Raw genomic sequence first — 19,505 nt, 5'->3', positions numbered from 1 at the left:
GAGAATCATAACTTCTGAGTGTAAAAACTATGCAGTTTCTAAGTACTCTCTGAAGTACTTTTTTGAAAGCACTTCTTAGCACAATTTTTCACTCTCTTACTCTGGGTATTTCTAAATTATTCTTGCAAAGTCACAGGACGAATTAGCTAGTAACTAGGATTACGGTTGAAAAGCTAGTGCTTTTCCTGAATGGAAGGATGCTTCCCTAATTCATAGGCATCTGTGTACATGAGGAAACATATGAGGTTAAAATCAAAAGACAAAGACAAAAGCGGGTCTGGCTCAGTTACTACGTTATTATGATTCAATTCCTCAATTTCCTCAATTGTAACAATGGAAGATGTCATAATACCTATTTTAGGGCTGTCTTAATGATTAAATGAGGTCCAGCAAACAGTGAATGATAATGTAGGGGAAAATTCTTTCTACTAGCACAACTCTGTACAATTATTATTACAATGTTGGGCATGGCACTGAGGCCATATTTAGTTTCGGAATCCCCTGGATTCAACAATTCTTTTATGAAAAATACTGAAGTTCCAACACAACCACAGAAACATCAGCATCATCCTACTACTAACCTACCTCGATAGCAGTGATCCCAGACACCCTCTCTGGCCCATTCCAGTTTTACTCTTAAAACCGGAAGAGGGAAAATCTCGTTTTAATAAAATGGTGCCAATCAAATATGAGGCGTGTAGGAGAAAACAGACAACTTTTAATCGTGCACCGGGAAGTTTATGGAACACGCCCACTTAACTGCTCTCACAAGGCGCCTAACAGGTGGCATAAGTAGCTTTAAAGAAAATGGGGTGGGGGGGGGAGACTCCTCATTTTAGTTTTAGCAACTGAAGAATTGAAGGAAAGAAGGTTGTCTAAAGGACCAACAAATAGCCCAGAGGTCGGATCAAACAACAGCAAGCAGGACGACCGGACGTCTCAGGCGCTCCCGTGTGTCCCAACTGAGCAGCAGGTGGGTACCAGGAGCTTTCCAGCAGGGAGTTCGTTCTAGAAGCCTGCAGAACTGTATCCCCCTCCTCCACTTGCCACCTGGTGGGTCCCTGAACTCGTAAGGAAAGGAGACCGCGCCACTTCCGGACGCCAAGCTGAAAAGACTGGCTGGTAGCGATGGGCGGGGGACGAAGATCTCCGGTCAAAGTCTATGGTGCGGGTCTGGACGTACCTGGCGGGTCCCGGGCGCCCGCGCTCTCTGGGCGGGCCCGAGCCCCAGGTGAGGAGAATCCGGGCGGTGAGGAGGTCGCCGCCTCTGCGAGAGCCAGCAGCTCCGCGGCAGCAGGCAGAGGGCGCACGTTTACCTCTCGCCCGCCGGGGTCTCCTGTCCGCGCTCATTGCGCGTAACTTGGCGCCCTGGCGCTGCTCGCGTTCACCCGCCGCCCGTCCGAGCGCGCGCGGCCCCGCCGCCGGGCGGAAGTCCGCAGCCGCAGGGGCCCCGCGTGCGCCCGCCGCCCGCCGCCGGCCGGGCCCGCGGGAGGTCCGCGCCGCCTCGCCGCGTTCGGGAAACGGGCTGCGGCCGCCGGGAGCCGAGAAGCTCGCGCACAAAGAACCACCGCTCCCCCTCCCCCAGAGGGCTGGGGCTGGGGGACGCAGACCCAGAGTTGAGTTTCTATGATTTGATCTTGAAATCCGTGCAGAGAGAAAAAGTGATGAATTGTCGGGAGCCCTCGTTTTCCCTCCGCACCCCCGAGCCTGGTCCTGCGGGCGAAATAGTTTACGGTTTCGATGCCCTGGTGGTGGGTGTGGTGGCAGCGAGGAGCGCTTGCTCTTCTCTCGGTTGCCACATTGCTGTCACTACCCCCCGAAGCCCTGCTGCGTCCTAAAATTTCTCAGAGCACACTTCTGACATGTAATCGGTCCTGTATTATCAAATGTAGGAGGTGTAATGCGAAGGAAAAGAAACGCCGTCATCCCCTCCTGTGGCCACCCCAGTCCCTGGCTAAGATTATTCACAACAGTTTGTACAGTGCTGCCACTTGTTTCCCCCCTCCTTCTTCGCCTATTATTCTGACTTCACCATGTTGGTTTGGATTATGTGGATTTTCACCCTTTGCTTTGACTGGAACAGCAGGACGTGGTTTAGAAAATGAAGGGAGGGAGGGGGCTGCACACTCAGGGCTTCCAGTTTAATAACATCACTCCAAGTTGGAGGCTTTATTTGTTGAACTGGTTTTGATTCCACCCACCCTCCACATGCATTTGCCCAGGCATCCAAAGGGGGAAGCATTCTTTGGCATACAGTCTTAAAACTTTCCTGGATAAAATAGTTTCTTCTGGGGGAAAATCAAAAGTTGTGTAAACTTTAGAGGAGAAACAAACAACGCAACCTCCCGCTGCCACCACCCCCCCCACCCCCCACGCTTTTTCAGTGTGCAGGTTTTTAGGATTTTAATAAAAATTGATTAGCCAGATGTTTTAAGTGATAAATATTTTCTTTTTAAGCAAAATATTTATATATCAACATTGGTTTTAGAACCTTTGCACGTCTCTACCTCTCCCCATCTTTCTAATCAACTTTTTCGCCTGCAAAGACTTTTTTTTTTTTTCTTTGTAATCCACCACACTTTTTATTTCAAAGAAAGCTGATAGGAGGCAAACTAATACTTGCTGACTTTCAGACTTTTCCAAGAGAAAACCTCCTGCCAGATTCCAAGAACTACCTGATACTAGGCGGCTTGTAACAGACCCAAAGAGTAAAATTAAGGGGAGCACATGGTCCCACATCCTGATTCCCACCAGGAGTATCTTCCTAGTTTGATTTGTGGCTTCTAAACCTTTGAATTTTTTAAAAGTCACAACATTACTTTTACTTCTAAAGTTGTTAGGAAAGAATTATCAAAGGTTTCCAAATTTTTGAGAAGCAAATTTCAAGTCCTGGTTTTTGGTATACCTGGATGAATACTATAATGAATGTTTCACACCACCAGTCATCCCTTTATTTGAACAATCTGTGGAAAGCTACTTGTCCACTTTGTAAAAGCCCTGCATTGACCCTCCCTGGTGATAAAATCCAGATCTCTGCAAACAACCCAAAAGGGGACACCTGCATCTGTTTTTCTAAATCTTTTATCAAGCAGGAATTAAAAGAAGAGGTTTATTAAATGTTGTAAAGGAAAAGTGTGTATATTAGAAAATAAAGTGGAGGATCTTGACAGAAAATGATTTGTAAAACTTAGTGTTCTTCCAAGATACATATATTTCCTCTTACATCTAGTATTTATGCCAAACAAAATCTTTGGAAATGACTAAAATCAAAGGTAACCCACATCACAGATTTCTTAGTAAGTAAATGTAAAAACTTATCGAGTTTTGATGATTTGTAGAAAGTTTTATTAATATTTTCTTGAAGATTTTATGACTTGGAAAAAGTAACTCTCAAGAACAGTCCTTGCTCTATTTGCGTTGAAGTTAGTAAATCAAATATACTGTGGAAATATGTTTTGCCTTTAAAAATCCTTTGCATATGTAACTGATTATTTGATATTTAAAAATTGCATATATTTTATTTCAGAAAAATTCCAAAGTTTCAGAAACAATTTTAACATTTAGCGATCTTTATAAAGAAAGTTATAGTGAAGTGAAGGTGGTGAAGAACAAATCGGAATTTGAATATTAACGTGCGGATAGTATATAAACACGATGAAGAATTTTACCAAACCTTTTCTTTAAAGACAATGTTTCTTTGGAGTCAAGGTGAAACTACTAAATTGTTTACATGAGCAAGTCACAAACCATTACTGTATTCAATTAATTTAAAAAGATCACATGACACTTCCCAACCTCACTAAACCACGTTTAAAAAAATGCCTTTAAGTTTTGATTGTGTATAACATTTTGTTTAAAATTTTTATATTAATTTTCAGTGCTTTTCATTTTTGCTCCCAGTTGTTAGCCTTACAACTTTATATAAATATAACCATGATGTAACACGTGGCAATAGTGTTTTATGTATGTAGTTTCCCTTTTATAGTTCCAGTTGTTTCTGAGTTATAAATATATCCAATTGACCTTAAATCTTAAAACAGGCAGAAAAGCAATATCAACTAGAGTACCAATAATAAAAAAGTATAAAACTGAAATTTTGATAGCTGGTTTGTATTTATAAATCTATTGTTATTGCCAGAATATGTATTATTTAAAAGAAGTTTTAATTGCTCATTTATGACAAGTTTTAGAATGGTGTGATATATGGAACACAAGAGTGAGCAGAATGGGATATTGAAGTGGACATTTTTCTCACTTGGATTATTATTATCAATATTAGTCTTTGGAAAGATAAAGATTCAGAATGAATTAATTTCATGATAGATTTTGAGAGGTTACAAGAAGTTTCTTTCCGGCACAATCAAAATATTATCGTAGCAATTCGGGTTGTCAGTAAAAGCTTAAACAAATTTGCTGATAATCCTGTTAATGACCTAGGTCAAGTGTTAACTGTTGTGGGTTATAAAATAGTGAAATTAAGGTTTCTCCTACCTCCAGGCAAATAGCATAGTTATAACTGTTGGGGGTGGGGGGGTTAGCTATTAGGGGAGCTATTAAATTACAAAAATGTATAATGCATTCAATTATTTAGTCTAGTGTGATGAAATGCTATTAAAAGCAAATGTAAACCCTCTTTAAAAAGAAAAACCTATAAAGATATGACAGCTTAGTACTCTATAAAGATTTCAATCACAATGTATTATTGTTTAAGGATAAGTGTTTATATATGAAAAGTGATGCCAATTTATAGTAATTTTTAAAAAGGTAATAATCCATTATCTAAATGGCTGTCTCAAACATTTGCTTAATATTCAAAAGGAGACATACAGTGTACATATGCAAATTTTAATTTTAAACTTTGAACAATAGCATAGTCACCTCTAGTACTTGGGAGATTTACGTTCAGTGAAATACATTTCATAGATATAGTGTCCCAGACACTCCAATAAAAGTCTCCCAAAATAAGTAGCATATAAATATGCAGATTTAATTTTATCCACTCTTACTTTGAAAACTCTGATTTCCAGTGTAAAGAGCTCTATAGATAAACATTAATCTAATTTACAAATGCTTTTGGACAGAAAAATGACTTAATGCATTATGTACTGATGAATAAGCAGTTCATTCTGCCTCAGACTCCTTCAAATGTAGAAAAGTGTTTAAAGAGAGTACTTTATCCAATGCTAAAGAGATTGATACTTCACTTTATATCAAATTTTAACCATTTTCCAAAGTTATTTTATTTACCATTATTATCATCCATTTGGGATTACAATAGGGAGCAAACATGAACTTTTAAAATAATGCGTAGTATAGCAATCCAATTTTGCCATGAGTAGTTGATTTCCCATTGGAAGTCTTCTGTTGGCGTGTCATGTAAACAGAGATCTGATAAGATTTTAATAAAGTTCTGTGCAGCGTTAATAAAGTTTCTGTTTAAGTATATAGGCCAATTGTTAAAGTGATCATTGAAATTATGAATAATCTATTACCATTGAGGAGGCCAGTGATAGAAAATATCACCTGGAGTCATTTTCTTGAAAGCATATTAGAAAGTTATTTGTAACTGGATTAATAAAAGGCAAGTTCAGATTAAACTTTTTCTAAGTTTTTAAAAAATTGCTTTATCAGAGACCCATGGCATTTTAATATTGCAATTTAATTATCAAGTCTCAAATTAAAAAAAAATCACACAGGGGCAAGCAATTAACTCAATGGCTTCTGTTTGTTCCCTTTTAGTTCTATCATACCTAACTCCATAGAAGACTGTGAAATAAATTCTAGTAAATTTTACTAGTAAATTTCTAGTAAATGTACAGTAAGTATACTTTTTAGCATAGTATTTTAAATGCAACCTAGTATTTTATATGTCTATTCTCAAAACTTGTATCAGAAAGCTATATTAGTGAGATTCATTTTATCATTATTATGATATATGAATTTTCAGAAGCATGACTTTCTATTCAAATGACATTGTTAGAAGAATTGCATGGAAATCTTGGCACATACTTGGGGTTTTCACTTTTCATGTTGTTAATCTCAACTATTAAGACCTAAGCTATTACATTAATATTTAAAACTACACTCAAATATTTCTCAAGGTAAATCATTCATTTTAAATTTTGTTCCAGAGCTTCCCTTCATGACCTCAGGAGGGAAAGGAGACACTATCCATAGGACATGATCTGGAAAGAATAATCCCACGAACAATGGATAAACTTTTATCCAAACAAATTAAATGTAATTGTGTCAGTTTTCTGCATCTATTTCCCTTTCTACATACATCCCTGCCAGCATAATATTATATACATTATATATTGAAACATATACAAGGTGTGGCTTAAAGACAATTTACATTTGATTATTCCTGTTTCATTAAATTAGTATTCATTAATTTTATATAAGCATGAATAAGTTTAAATAAAGGATCTTTTTTTCCTCTTGCAATTTACTGAAAGGTTATGTTTTCATCAAAAATACTCACTCTCAGCTCTATCCCTGTGCATTATTAATTCAGCAAAATCCATTATCTAAATAGTTTATAAATATTCCATCTGGAGAAATACAATTATCATAGCAATACGGGAATAACATTACTATACTTCTAGTTATTGTCAATTCTTTAATATCTTCAAAAATTAAGGAGATTAAACAAACACTAATTTTAACTTACTAATATGTTACTCATTATACAAATGATTACTCCTGCCTTTCATTCAATGAAAAATTATTGACCATTACTTTCCAATAAAGATTTTAATTTGATTTGTAAAAAAAAAAAAAAAAGTCACTTCTAGGTTATCAGATGATTTTCTTGATCCTTATATTTTAGAATTCTCACTTTCCCAGTTAAAAAAAGACACAGAAAAATTTAATGAAATCTGCCAAATTGATAAAGACAGTCACTAAGGAAAGAACAAAATTAAACTGCTCTATTAGCAATGAAAGTAGGTCAGTAAATATGAGAGGCAGTGTTCAGATTCAATGAAAAGTTTCTAAACATTTTGAGTATTTACTTGTCTTTTTAAAATAATGCATACAACATACAACAGCATTGGCTTGATATATTTTTAGTGGCATAGTATATAGTGAAGGATTTCACATCAATTTCTCAGTATTACTAAACTGCAAAACAGGTTGCTAAACGTTACTGTTATAAGTTCAAAATGATTAAGAGGCAAAGTTGTAAGTGTTGCTTTAAAGCAATCAATTATTTAGAGAACTTTGTCTTAAGAGTCAGTGATTGTATTCACAAATCATTAGGAATAGATCACAAAAAGTATACATGAAAAAAGCAATGTATCTATCAAATACACAATCTTATAGGAAACATTGGTGTCCTCAATGTAACATTTGCACTTTAGTCCATTGAAAAGGGATGAATGCCCATTAGGAAGAAAATAAATAACCCAACATCAGGAAATGCCATTTGCTGCATATGGACATTATTTCTCTAATTTTCCATTCAGTTATTTACTATACCTACCCAAGAGATTTTCACTATTCATCAAGTACATTCCCTTATTCGTATATAAACCCTTAAACAAAGAGAATCCAATCTAAGCTTATTGTAATTCCTGCAAATATTACTTATGTTAATGTGGCATATGCTGCTCATTAGAACCTGTACCATAGAGCAAACCATCGCCTGGCGGGATACACATCACTTCAATAAGGCTATTGCAATATAAACACACACACACACACACACACACACACACACACACACACACACACACCATCAGCTTCAACAAACTCTGATTTCCCTTTAGTCCATTCATAAATGCCATGATCCTAAGTAGAAACAACCTGTCATTACCTTTGAACATACTAAAGAATCTAGCGAGGAGGGTTGGGTTTTCTTTTAAACTTCTCAGAGTACTACATGGTCATAATTAGAAAATAAAATACTGCCACGGCTATTTGGCAATTAGCATCGTGGGTTGTAAAACTGGAGGATGTTTCTTTCTTTCTGCTTAAAATTAGCCAACAAGGTAATTGCTTGAATTGGTATCAGATTAAAAACACATTTTAGGTTTAGGCAATCCAAAATTCTCTCTTAAAGTCTTTTAGAAGACACCGGAAAATAAAAGCACATCTTTAGTTTACTCTCAGAGCAAACTGCTTTATTCTGAGGCACCTTAACGACCTAAAAAGGTTTCAGGGAGAACGTGCTTTGAAGAGCGTTAGCTCTGCGGGGCAGGGCAGTTTGCTCTACCTGGCTTACCTTCATTGGAAGGTTGGAGAATCAGTTCCCCAAAGCAATGGAGAGCGGAGCAGCTGAGAAGGAGGAGGATGGAGAGGTGACAATCCATGTTGCTGGTGCAGAGGGCAGTGAGAGGAGCATATCTCCATGAAGCATGCCACTGATGTGAGGGGGAGCGCTCTGATTGCTGGAGAAGTTACCATGCTCCGCTCGCAGGCTGATGTCAAGTTTGACACTGGAGATAAGGAGGAGTCTGGCTGCCTTTCCTCGAACCTCGCTCAGGGACTTCCCTGGGTCCTAGTGCCGTCGGAAGTAAGCGCTGTAGGGGAAGGAACAGCCCGCCGAGGCTCGCAAACTGCTCTGAAGCACTGAACTGGGGAGCTAGGGGTGGGGCTGGGGGGCGCCGCCAATAGGCAGGAAATCCAGAAGTTGTGATGGGGCAGTGGCAGAAAGCAGTGGAAGGGAGGGAAAAACACCCGCTCCTTATTTTCATTGAAAAGCAGCTATTTTATTGTTTGCTATACATGCTCTGTAGGTTAATTCCCTGAAGAAACCAGAAACCCTGATAGGAATGTCATATGGCAGTGTGAGCGAAAAAGAAACTGAAATGTCAGAAGATGTTTGTAGTAAAAGAGCAGGAGCCTTTCATTAAAAAAAAAAAAAAAATTAAAGATGGTTGTGTAATTCAAAGGAAAATTAGGATTATTCCTTTGCTATGTTCAATGTAATCATAACTCTTATGAGTCCTTTGTGGTCCAGAAGGACACTTAGACACACCTCAGATCAGAAAGTCTTTTCAGTTCTACACCAAATGGTATCAGGGCTTTCAATAGATTTGGCACAGGGATTTCAGTGTACATTTGTTGTACTTTAGTTTTCCAAACTGGGGCGTAACCTTCACCATGCTAAGGAAGTGAGCAGACCCAGCCCTAGGAGTGGCTGCCGGGCAGCATTTATTCTTTCTGTGCTGTGGGTGTAAATAAGAGTAATACAAATCAAATCTGAAGTCCTTGGCAACACATCACCCCCCTCCCCCCCACTTCACCATCTATGTTAGGATCTCTGGGATCTGTGAGATAAACATGGCATATTTCACAGTCCCCCATTCAGCTTTTCAGCCACTTGCAATCTGATAATAGCTGGATGTTCTTTTACGTTCCAACTCCAATGGCTAAATCATAGTGTCCTTGCACTTGCTCACTTTACACCACGCTTGCCCATGTCGGGCAATACAATTGCAACCGACTTCAGCTAAATAATTTTGTGATTTATATTTGGAGAGCTCTCTTCACTTATCTTTAAAACATCCCCCGGAAAACGATTACTCAAATCTCCTCCTCCTCATCTGTCTTTTGCTACTCCAAACAGAACCCGAGACTTCCATTCTTTGCACAACTCCAGAAAGTAAAGATAGGTGGACAATTTTAAGATCAGTGATGAATTTTAGAGCCCTAGGTTGGGGAATCTAAATCTAAATAAGGGTTTGAAAAGACCTCACCAAAACATAGTCCTTCCACAAACGCTATGTTTTTGATGAGGGAACCCCATTTTCACATGAATTGAAATTCAGGGCCTCTGAAGAGAGCTTGTTGGCTGGGATGGGGGGTTGGGAGGTGGGTAGAGGAAGTGACTGGGAGAGTGGCCCTGCTTGCTTTCTATGTATGCCTTGTTACTTTGTATCTCTAACTTCTTCCCACGTTATGTCACCAGAGGCTGTGGAACCCTCTTCAAGTGCCAAGTCTGTCAGAATTGAAAATACTGACAGATACTGAACAGAGGGCTCAGATAATGGTGACTCTGGCATTTTTTTAAAAGTTGCAGCACAACTCGAGTCTTTCCATAAGGCACTGTTCTATTGTTCTAGGGCTAGATAAAATTTTCCTGAAACTTGAAAGAAAATAAAGTGTTATTTGGAATGACGACTTATAAATATTTTAGAAAAATACGCCCATGTGCTGATAGCCACATACATTGGCTTCCCCTCACACTGCTTCTCTCTTCACAATTAACTACTGTCACTGTGGAAAGAGGCCTTCATGTTTGAGGGAAGCTACGATAGTGTGAAAATACGTAAAAAGCAATTATAATGTAATTGCAGGAATATAATATAAACAATGTAAGATCTCTCAATTATAGACTCTCTAAGTCAAGAGACATCAAAGAGTTTCCACAGTCTGAGTGGCATTCTGGATAGATGTATAAAAGAGTGACATCAGCAAACAGAGCGAACATTAAATTTGGCCAAAGATAAGAGCAAAGGCTAGAGGAGAAGGCAGCTATTTCAAGGATGCCCGCATGGAGAAAGTAATACTTGAGGTAGATCTTGTAGGATGATTAGAAGCTCAGTAATTGGAACAGTGGATCAGAAGGCAGTGCAGACAGGCAGGTATAACATAAACAATAATAGTTTCCAAGTAAGGGCAAGAGAATGCAGCTGGCACATAGAGAACATAGAACATGCATAGAACATAGAGAATGTACGATACAAAAAGGGTTAGGATACAAGGAAGTAAGGGTGGGGACAGAGTGCTGGGAGATGTTCTCCAAAAGGCAGACTGGAAACTGTAGAAACTCCTATGCCACATGTCAGTGATTTTACAATGTATCCTAGACAAAGGAGAGACACCAAAAGTATTTCAACAAGTAATAACTTATCCTGTCTGGGTTTCAGGAAGAAATGCTATTGATAGCACAGAGCAGTGTCTCCACCTGTGGTATATGGACCACCTGCTATGCAAGTATCTGTAATGCTTTTTAAAACTGCATAACCCAGGGTGCCTGGGTGACTCAGTCGGTTAAGCATCCGATTTCAGCTCAGGTCACGATCTCCCGGTGCGTGAGTTTGAGCCCCTTGTTGGGCTCTGTGCTGACAGCTCAGAGCTTTGATTCTGTGCTTCCCTCTTTCTTTGCCCCTCCTCTGCTCTCTCTCTCTCTCTCTCTCTCTCTCTCTCAAAAATAAATAAACATTAAAAAAATTTTTAAATAATAAAAAGTGCATATCCCTTCTGCCCACCACAGACTTACTGAACTGAACCTCTGAGGTTGGGACCCAAGAACTGCAACTTGACAAGCTCTTCAGTTGATCCTTGTGGTGATCCTGACATTTGAGAACCACTGCTGAACATGAAAGAGGGAAAATCAGAGTCCAAATGGTGAGATCTGAGGCAATTTTAAAATAAAACTAGGGGTACCTGGGTGGCTCAGTTGGTCGAGCCTCTGACTTCGGCTCAGGTCATGATCAGGTCATGATCAGTTTGTGAGTTAAAGCCCCACATCGGGCTCTCTGCTGTCAGCACAGAGCCTGCTTTGGATTGGATCCTCTCTCTCTCTCTCTCTCTCTCTCTCTCTCTCTCTCTCTCTCTTAAAAACAAATAAACATTTAAAAACATAATAATAAAAGTAAAACTAAAGTAACATGGAACTGAAGTACAATCTAACAAAAAGAATGAAAATACAAGATGAAATTAAGATACATGTCTGAGGTCAAACAAACACTATTCCCCAAGGAAAAGCTGAATTTCGGGTTTGAGGAAGAGGGAGATGACAGATATCTGCAATATTTAGTTCACCTGAATACTGAAACTAGTATTTCAGTTCAACAGAATGTGAATGCCGACCACGTAACTGATTGTGTGTTAGACACTGAGGGTAAAAACGTGAAAAAGACCTTGTCCCTGCCCTTTAAATAACTTAGAATCACATGATAGCAAGTGTTACATACAAGTAGAATATTTTCACAGTGCGGGGGAGAAGAGTCCTGAGAAGATGAAAAGAGAGAATAAGCGTCAAAAGCATGCTTTGGGGAGGAAATGACACATACCTCTATTACTGGAGCATAGATTTTGAGGTGGGGTGAGGGGATATGAAGAGAGGAGACAGGAAGAATAGGAAAGCGTAAGGTTATAAAGAATTTTGTGAACTCTTCTAAGGAGCTTGGACTTGAAGGTGATGTAGAGACCTATTCATTTTGCATTTTAAAAAGATCATTTTGACATACTTAAATCCGGAGAGTAGAATGGAAGCAAAAACACCAATTAGGAGCCAAGAGACCAATTAGGATCCCTCTGCAACAGCATAGCCAATATCATGTGGAGATAGCAGTGGGGCTCTTGAGTCAGACTAACCCTAACAGGGCTCTTGCTCTGTGACCCTTAGTAAAACTCTAATAATAACAGATCCTATTTGATAGGGATGTTGTAAGGATTAGATAAGCTTTACGATGGTAGAGAGAAAGTCTAAGCCTAGTGCCTCACATATTAGAAGCATTCCATACATTTTTTATCTATATCTAGCAGAGAGATCTAGAAGGTCCGATCCTGAGCAGGCACACAAATATAAGTAGGGGAAATTGGCATAACTTCATAATTATTGATTATAAGAAGTGAAGTGGATACAAGCATCTGGGAGGCCTCTCAATCTGTGGCTTGAGTGAAGAGGCAGTCAGCAATACAAAATCAAAGAAGATTGGTGTGGGTACAACAATTTGTATTTTGGGTGTATTTTACATCAAGTGGCTTGCGGGAAAACCAGGAATAGATGAAAAATTAGGAGACAAAGACCTTCACTGGTGCTGTACCTTTGGGAATAATTTCATTTACAAATAATAACTATTTAAAAAAAAATAAGTAGGTTCCTCCATATAAGCAAAGTGTTGACAGAAGGATCAGTTGGCCAAGGATGAAACCCTAGCATATACCAATATTTAAAAGACAGGCAGAAATAGAGCAGAACAAAGAACCGGAAGAGATTAGCATATTATTAAAACTTTTTAAGAGTTTCACAAAGAATTCATGGTCAACGGTGCCTGCAAGGAACATATTCAATAAGATACTGACTGAAGAATAACAGTTGGATTTGACAGCTGAAGGTTTTGATGACTTGGATGGTAGCAGTTCTAGAGGAGTAATGAGTCTGCTGCACATAGATTGAGCTAAAGGAGTACATGGAAAGAAAGGAAGTAGAAATAGTAAATGTACTACTCTTTCAAGAAAGTAAACTTAGAGGAGAAGGCATGCCTAAATGAGGAGAAAGCAAAGGGTAATGAGAATGTTAAAAAATGGGACGGGCTTGGGCGCCCGGGTGGCTCAGGGCAGCTCGGTTAAGGGTTCCACATTTTTTTAAATGTTTACTTATGTTTGAGACAGATAGAGACAGAGCATGAATGGGAGAGGGGAAGAGAGAGAGGGAGACACAGAATCCGAAGCAGGCTTCAGGCTCTGAGCTGTCAGCACAGAGCCAGACGCTGGGCTTGAACTCACAAACTGAGAGATCGTGACCTGGGCCGAAATCCCACACTCAACCAACTGAGCCACCCAAGCACCCCAAGGGTTCCACTCTTGATATCAGCTCAGGTCATGATCTCACGGTTTGTGAGTTCCAGCCCCACATCCCTTGGGCTCTGCGCTGACAACGCTGACATGCCTGAGACTATCTTTCTCCTTCTCTCTGCCCTTCCCTCGCTCACACTCTTTCTCCTTCTCTCAAATTAAATAAATAAACATTTTTTTAAAAATGTTAAAAAATGCAAGAGGCTTGTAAGATATCTCTCTTATGTGCTTAGTTGACGAGTGATACAATTATTGATGAGGAATTTCGTGGCTCAAATTGGGGATATGGAGTAAAGGTGAGAAAATAACAGCCTCTGTTTAGGACATGGCAAGATGCAAGGGTAGATATTCAAGCCAGAAGTTAGAAAATAAGAAACCCAGAAGGGAGGGGAGGTTAGACACTGTAAGTTAAACAATGATTAGTGAATTGGTAGTAGCTTAATCCACTGGAATAGATGAAATTGTCCAGAAAGGTCATAAACATCAGGGGAGAATCAATTCTGTCAAATAAAATATTCAAAAGGCAGACGGAGGGTGTATAATTATCAGAATTAATTGAGTAGGAGTAAATGTTATAAAAGAAAGGTAAGGAAAGAATGGGTTGGAGATGACAAGAAAAATGAAAATTTCGGGAAAGGAGAGAATCAACAGCAACAACAGTAAGATTTTTTCCCGTTAATGGAAAGACCAAAGGACTGGGAATCCCTACCCAAAAAAGTTCACACTTGGAGCTGCAAAATTCTTTAGAGCTTATCATTTTACAGTTAGAGAAAGACTAAAACATTACTGACTTCATTATGTTCCTGCAGTCAAAGGCAACAATAAGGAAAGTGTCTGAGAGCCCTTGCCAGGATGCAAAGAAAACATTAGAAAAAATACTTATGAGGAACTTTATGGGAAAACTTCCATTACCTAAGTGTTTGAGGGTTATTGGAACAGAATAATCCAAGAAAACTTCACGAAGGGTTGTGATTTTTTGGGACAGTTACTAAATTTTGGACTTGAAAATAGTCACAGTGGGCTGCACAAATCAATTTGCTGTATTTTAACCGATATCCACCGAATTAACATATCTCAAATTTAAACATACAGGTTTATGCAGTCAATATAAAAATTAGCATGCCTGAATTCATTGAAAAATGCTAATTGTAAATTAGAAGGATTTCACTCAATTGTTATAAAGCGTCAAAAGAAAAAGAAAAAAGAAAAAAAGATCACATATGTGGCTTGCTAGGATTGACCAATGCTGTTTAAAACATACGCTTACACTCACTTTTATAACTACCTCTGAAACATTTCTCTACTTTAAAAAACAGATTTTAGTACTACCATTACTTCCTAGTCTTCCATTTCCCTTGCCAAAAACCAGTCAAAACAAGCCAAGAGTTCATCTTAAAATCTAAGGAAAACATCCCAAAGCTCTGAGAAAACTCTGAGCAAGAGCGCAGGGGGCTTGAGGTGGTTGAGGGACAAGGGAGCATTTGGCTGAAGCAGAACCTACATCATTGTCCTTGTAAGCCCATTTTGGGACTTAACCATATATATTTACACACACTTATACATTCATAAACATATATACACTCACATTCACACGTGCACACGCACGAAGGAAATGGTATATTGATGCTCTATCCAGCCAAGTTTTCTAGAGCAGGAGGTCTCAATCTTTAACATACAGAAGATTGGGGAGCTTGCACAAATGCAGACTCTGATTTTGGAAATCAAGCACAGGACCTGAGATTATGCATTCCCTCAAGTTCCTACGCCCTGTCTTCTGCAGGTCTGACAACACTTTGTACGGCAGAGTTCTAGAATACGTAGATCTTGTTTGGAAAATTAGCATAAATATGTGTATATGTATATTTAAATATAAGCAGGAACATATCAAAAAGTCAGATGGTTGGGGCACCTGGGTGGCTCAGTCGGTTAAGCATCCGACTTTGGCTCAGGTCATGATCTCGCGGTCCGTGAGTTCGAGCCCCGTGTCGGGCTCTGTGCTGACGGCTCAGAGCCTGGAGCCTGTTTCAGATTCTGCGTCTCCCTCTTTCTGACCCTCTCTCTTTCATGCTCTGTCTCTCTCTGTCTCAAAAATAAATAAACGTTAAAAAAAATTTTTTTAAGTCAGATGGTAAAAATACAGGAATACGTGGCCCAATAGGTTCAACTTCATCTCCCAATAAATTTCAAGATAAACCTAATGCTCCCACAAAGTAGTTAAATGATACTCTAGTATCCTAAATCCCTCTCTTCTTGAAGGTAAGTAGTCAAGACTAATTCACCATTATTGTTAACTCTTAGTTCACTTTTATCTAGATCACTCTTGTAATCATTTTATAATATACCGATCTTCATTGTTATTGAACTGTTTCAAGGGTATGAATTGTCTGCCCAATATTTTAAGTTCTTAAATGACAAAGTAAATATCAAACATTATCTAGAAGAGAGACGACACTGTTCAACCCAATAGTGTATAATAGTCTCTTTCATTTTACTTCAGATATGTTGAATATGTGATAATTACAGTTTGATAATAATTTCTCAACATATGTATTGATGCCAAATTTAAACTATCCGAGGGACTTGCAAAGCTTAACAAGCATAAGAAAACCATTGTAAAAATAAACCCATGACTTAATACGAAATGAATTTGTGTTTACAAGTATTAGGACATTTATCTAAAGATGAAAAAGTAATGTCCCTCATTTTTAATGGATTAATTTTAATTACAAATGAGCATTTTAATTTTCTTGATATACTGATATGTAGTTTGGTAAAACAAGTAATAGAAATATAGTTTATAGATTGAAGAGAATTTTTTAATGATGTCATATATGTGTACATATGTGTGTGTGTCTGTGTGTGTGTGTGTGTGTGTGTGTGTGTGTGTAAGTTATAATTATGGCTCAGGTAAAAATGTAAGTGCAACCAGAGCATTTTTTTGACCAAAAGCAAAATTTGATAAAGGGTTATTGACTATTCTGTATAGAAGTATTTTGAGAACACATGGCTTCAATTTTGTTTCTCAAGTATCTTGTAAGCCTGAACATAAAATAGAATTACTCAATACAGAAAAATTAACTGATTATGTGCTTGTCTAACCATAGTCGTCAATTCAGCTGGGAACCGGAAAAATAATCCATATTAAGTCATAGGGATCTTATATTCAACAGTGTCAAACATTTGCGATTTTTCACGGATGCTCTGGTTTCCACAAGTGCCCAAATAACCTCACCTGCTATTCCAATTTGTCTCCTCGACTGTGCTATGGGTCAGTGATCCCTATTATGTCACATCAATACAGTGGTTAAATAATGATAAATAATTTAAAATGTGACAGGTAATCCACATCTTAATGTCAGTCATCTTTACCCCTGCAGTATTTCCCAAATTAAAATGGAAGCTACTTCTGTTTTAAACTCTAGGTTTTTAGATATCCAAACATATTTCTTTAAATTAAAAAATACATATTTTACATATTTATTTGAAGCTCCAAAGAAATTAATTTTAAAACTGAATCAAAGTAAAAGGGATGGCTTCTAAAACATTTAATTACAAATATACTAATGACATACGTTTTCTTCTAGAAAAATAAGAGACCCTCCTCCAGTTCTTAATTATGGCAATGAAAGTATTCAAAATATGCATGTTGTATTCTTATTATTCCAAGGGTACTCACTTAGCCATTTCTATTACTTAGTTGGGGCTTAAATATTCAAGAGTTACTTTTTGAAGCACTCATACAAGTAAAGCCCCAAGTAAAAACGTGAGTCTTTTTTAAATTCACCTTAGAGTACAATAAATTTACAAGTCAAGTTCACATATAGGAAATCTGCCTGTTGGAGGTACGTCACATCGAAACACACGAAGGAGTGATAATCATCTGCCAGCACTCACTTCACTCGATTTCGTGAAAGATTTTTTAGTCAAGCCTCTGGCTTAGGAAATTGCTATAGGTCATGCACTCCACTAGAGGGCTCTGCAGAAGCAGTGGCCACCGCAGCTGAGGATTCAGGTGTTCAGATCAGCTCCTTGACAAAAAAGCAGAGGTCTTCACAGGAATTAGCACAACTTTATTTTTAGGTTTAGTTTGATTAGTTTCCTGATTGGTAGTAATTACGGAGGGTTATGGATGCTTACGTGTGAGTTTTATATGATCATATAACATGCTTTTACTTACTGTATCTGGACCCTATGATGAATTCATCATAACCCTAAAGAATCAAGAAAACAAAGTCTCACATTTAATTTCTGCTCCAGGTAAACCTACTCATTTCTACACTAAAAGATGCTGAGACGAGTGACACAATTTCTTCTTCTTTTTTTAATGTTTATTTAATTTTGAGAAAGAGAGAGCGTGAGTGGAGAAGGAGCAGAGAGGGAGGGAGCCACAGCCTCCAAAGCGGGCTCCAGGCTCTGAGCTGTCAGTACAGAGCCCCATGCGGGGTTCATACTTGTGAACCGTGATATCATGACCTGAGCCAGAGTCGGATGCTTAATCAACTGAGCCATCTATTATTCTTTACCATTCTCTCTTCTATGCAGTTTCCTCATTAAATTTCTCCATTAAAATGGATAATGAGAATGCATGTAAGATATACAACATATACAAATTATATGAATTAGTAAAATGTACTGAAAAAACTAAGGGAATATGATAAAAATGACAATGAAACAGGAGCTCCAAAATGGATAGTCATCTGTATGGCGCATATGGCAGACAGAAGATGGGCTCATCTGTAGTATTTATGGTAAAGGCATTGCAGAGAGCAACGACTATAGCAAACGCTGAATAATCTTGTTTTAGCACTTTAAATATAAAGGTTTGCATCTTCAAGAACAGATCAAAATAAAAATGTATAGACCACATGTCCAAATCCTTTTTGGGCAACAATATACCTGATGTTCCTGTGGAATATGTCTAGCTCCCAACAGTAAAAGTGACTCACCCCATCATGATTCTCAAGAGAGACATGATACACTCTTTGAAGGAATATAGAAAATTATTTATTTGTAATTTTTTTGAAGTTTATTTATTTATTTTGAGAGAGAGAGAGAGAGAGAAGGAAAGAGTGCATGCCCCTGCACAGGCGTGATTTGGAGAGGGGAAGAGAGGGAGAGAGAGAATCCCAAGCAGGCTCCACACTGCTAGCATGGAGACCTACTCGGGTCTCAAACTCACGGACTGTGAGACCATGACCTGAACTAAAACCAAGAGTCAGAGGCTTAACTGACTGAGCCACCCAGTCACACGGGTACAGGTACAGAAATTCTTGTGGGGATGAGCTTTTTCACTGGAGGAAAACATCCCTAACTTAGAAATATGAACTTTTCTATCTTTACTGTAAAAACATGAATTATCTATTTTTAATACACTTCAGAGTGAAAGTTGGTACAACCTCCACAATATATAACAATGTCCTTGTTTTACAGTCTTCTAACTTAGAACTATATTCGATGTGGTGGTGGAGACACTTCATTGATGGACTGATATGCCATATCACCATAACTATAACTAAGAAACACCATACTATATTATGACAAGCCTGATGAAGTCCAGAATACTACATTGTTCGAAATAAAATGATGTCTATGAATGCTAAGTAGCCTACAGACCACCTGTAACCAACATTTGAGCCTGCCAAAAGATGAGTTCATCCAAAACACTGTGCAATTAGTAAATAAAATATAAATTCCAGGAGAGCAAAGATTTTGGTCTGTTTTGTTCACTGCTGTCTTCCAAGCATCTAGAATAGTACTGGCACATTGTAGGTCTGCAATCAATATTTTTTGAATGAATGAAAATATAATTCACATTCATGCAATATACTTAAAGTTTTGTTTTTTTATTGTTCTGCTTTGTCCTTTTTTTTGGATTCATTTTATGTCAGACTTCAACATTCTACCTAGTAACTTGATTTGTTAATTTTCCTTTTCAAGTTGTTTAACGTAGCCCAGAAATGAAGGCAGAAGTT

The 19,505-nt window shown here is 38.2% G+C and overlaps 1 protein-coding gene and 1 long non-coding RNA gene across 4 annotated transcripts in view; one reads left to right on the top strand and one right to left on the bottom strand.

Annotated features, from left to right (window-relative positions):
• Positions 1-8,523, bottom strand: part of EPHA3 (EPH receptor A3) — a 355,221-nt gene extending 346,698 nt beyond the window's left edge. Inside the window, exon 1 of one of the 3 annotated variants that reach the window (XM_019429956.2) lies at positions 8,228-8,523. In XM_019429956.2, the coding sequence (XP_019285501.2) occupies positions 8,228-8,315 (88 nt within the window). In that variant the 5' untranslated portion in view covers positions 8,316-8,523. Of the gene's footprint in view, positions 1-1,183; positions 1,310-8,227 lie in introns of those variants that run through there. The other 2 variants (XM_019429955.2, XM_053903238.1) reach the window with 2 other exon arrangements.
• Positions 414-19,028, top strand: LOC109255345 (uncharacterized). Its single transcript, XR_002075190.2, has 3 exons — positions 414-973; positions 11,225-11,358; positions 18,964-19,028. It is a non-coding gene; the product is annotated as an uncharacterized LOC109255345 (long non-coding RNA).
• The last annotated feature ends 477 nt before the right edge of the window (positions 19,029-19,505 follow it).

The sequence above is a fragment of the Panthera pardus genome, unplaced genomic scaffold (assembly GCF_024362965.1).
Source record: "Panthera pardus isolate Hobbes unplaced genomic scaffold, ASM2436296v1 HiC_scaffold_16, whole genome shotgun sequence".
NCBI classification, from domain to species: Eukaryota; Metazoa; Chordata; class Mammalia; order Carnivora; family Felidae; genus Panthera; species Panthera pardus.
Note: the sequence above shows the minus strand (reverse complement) of the source record. Positions and strands in the feature narration are given on the sequence as shown.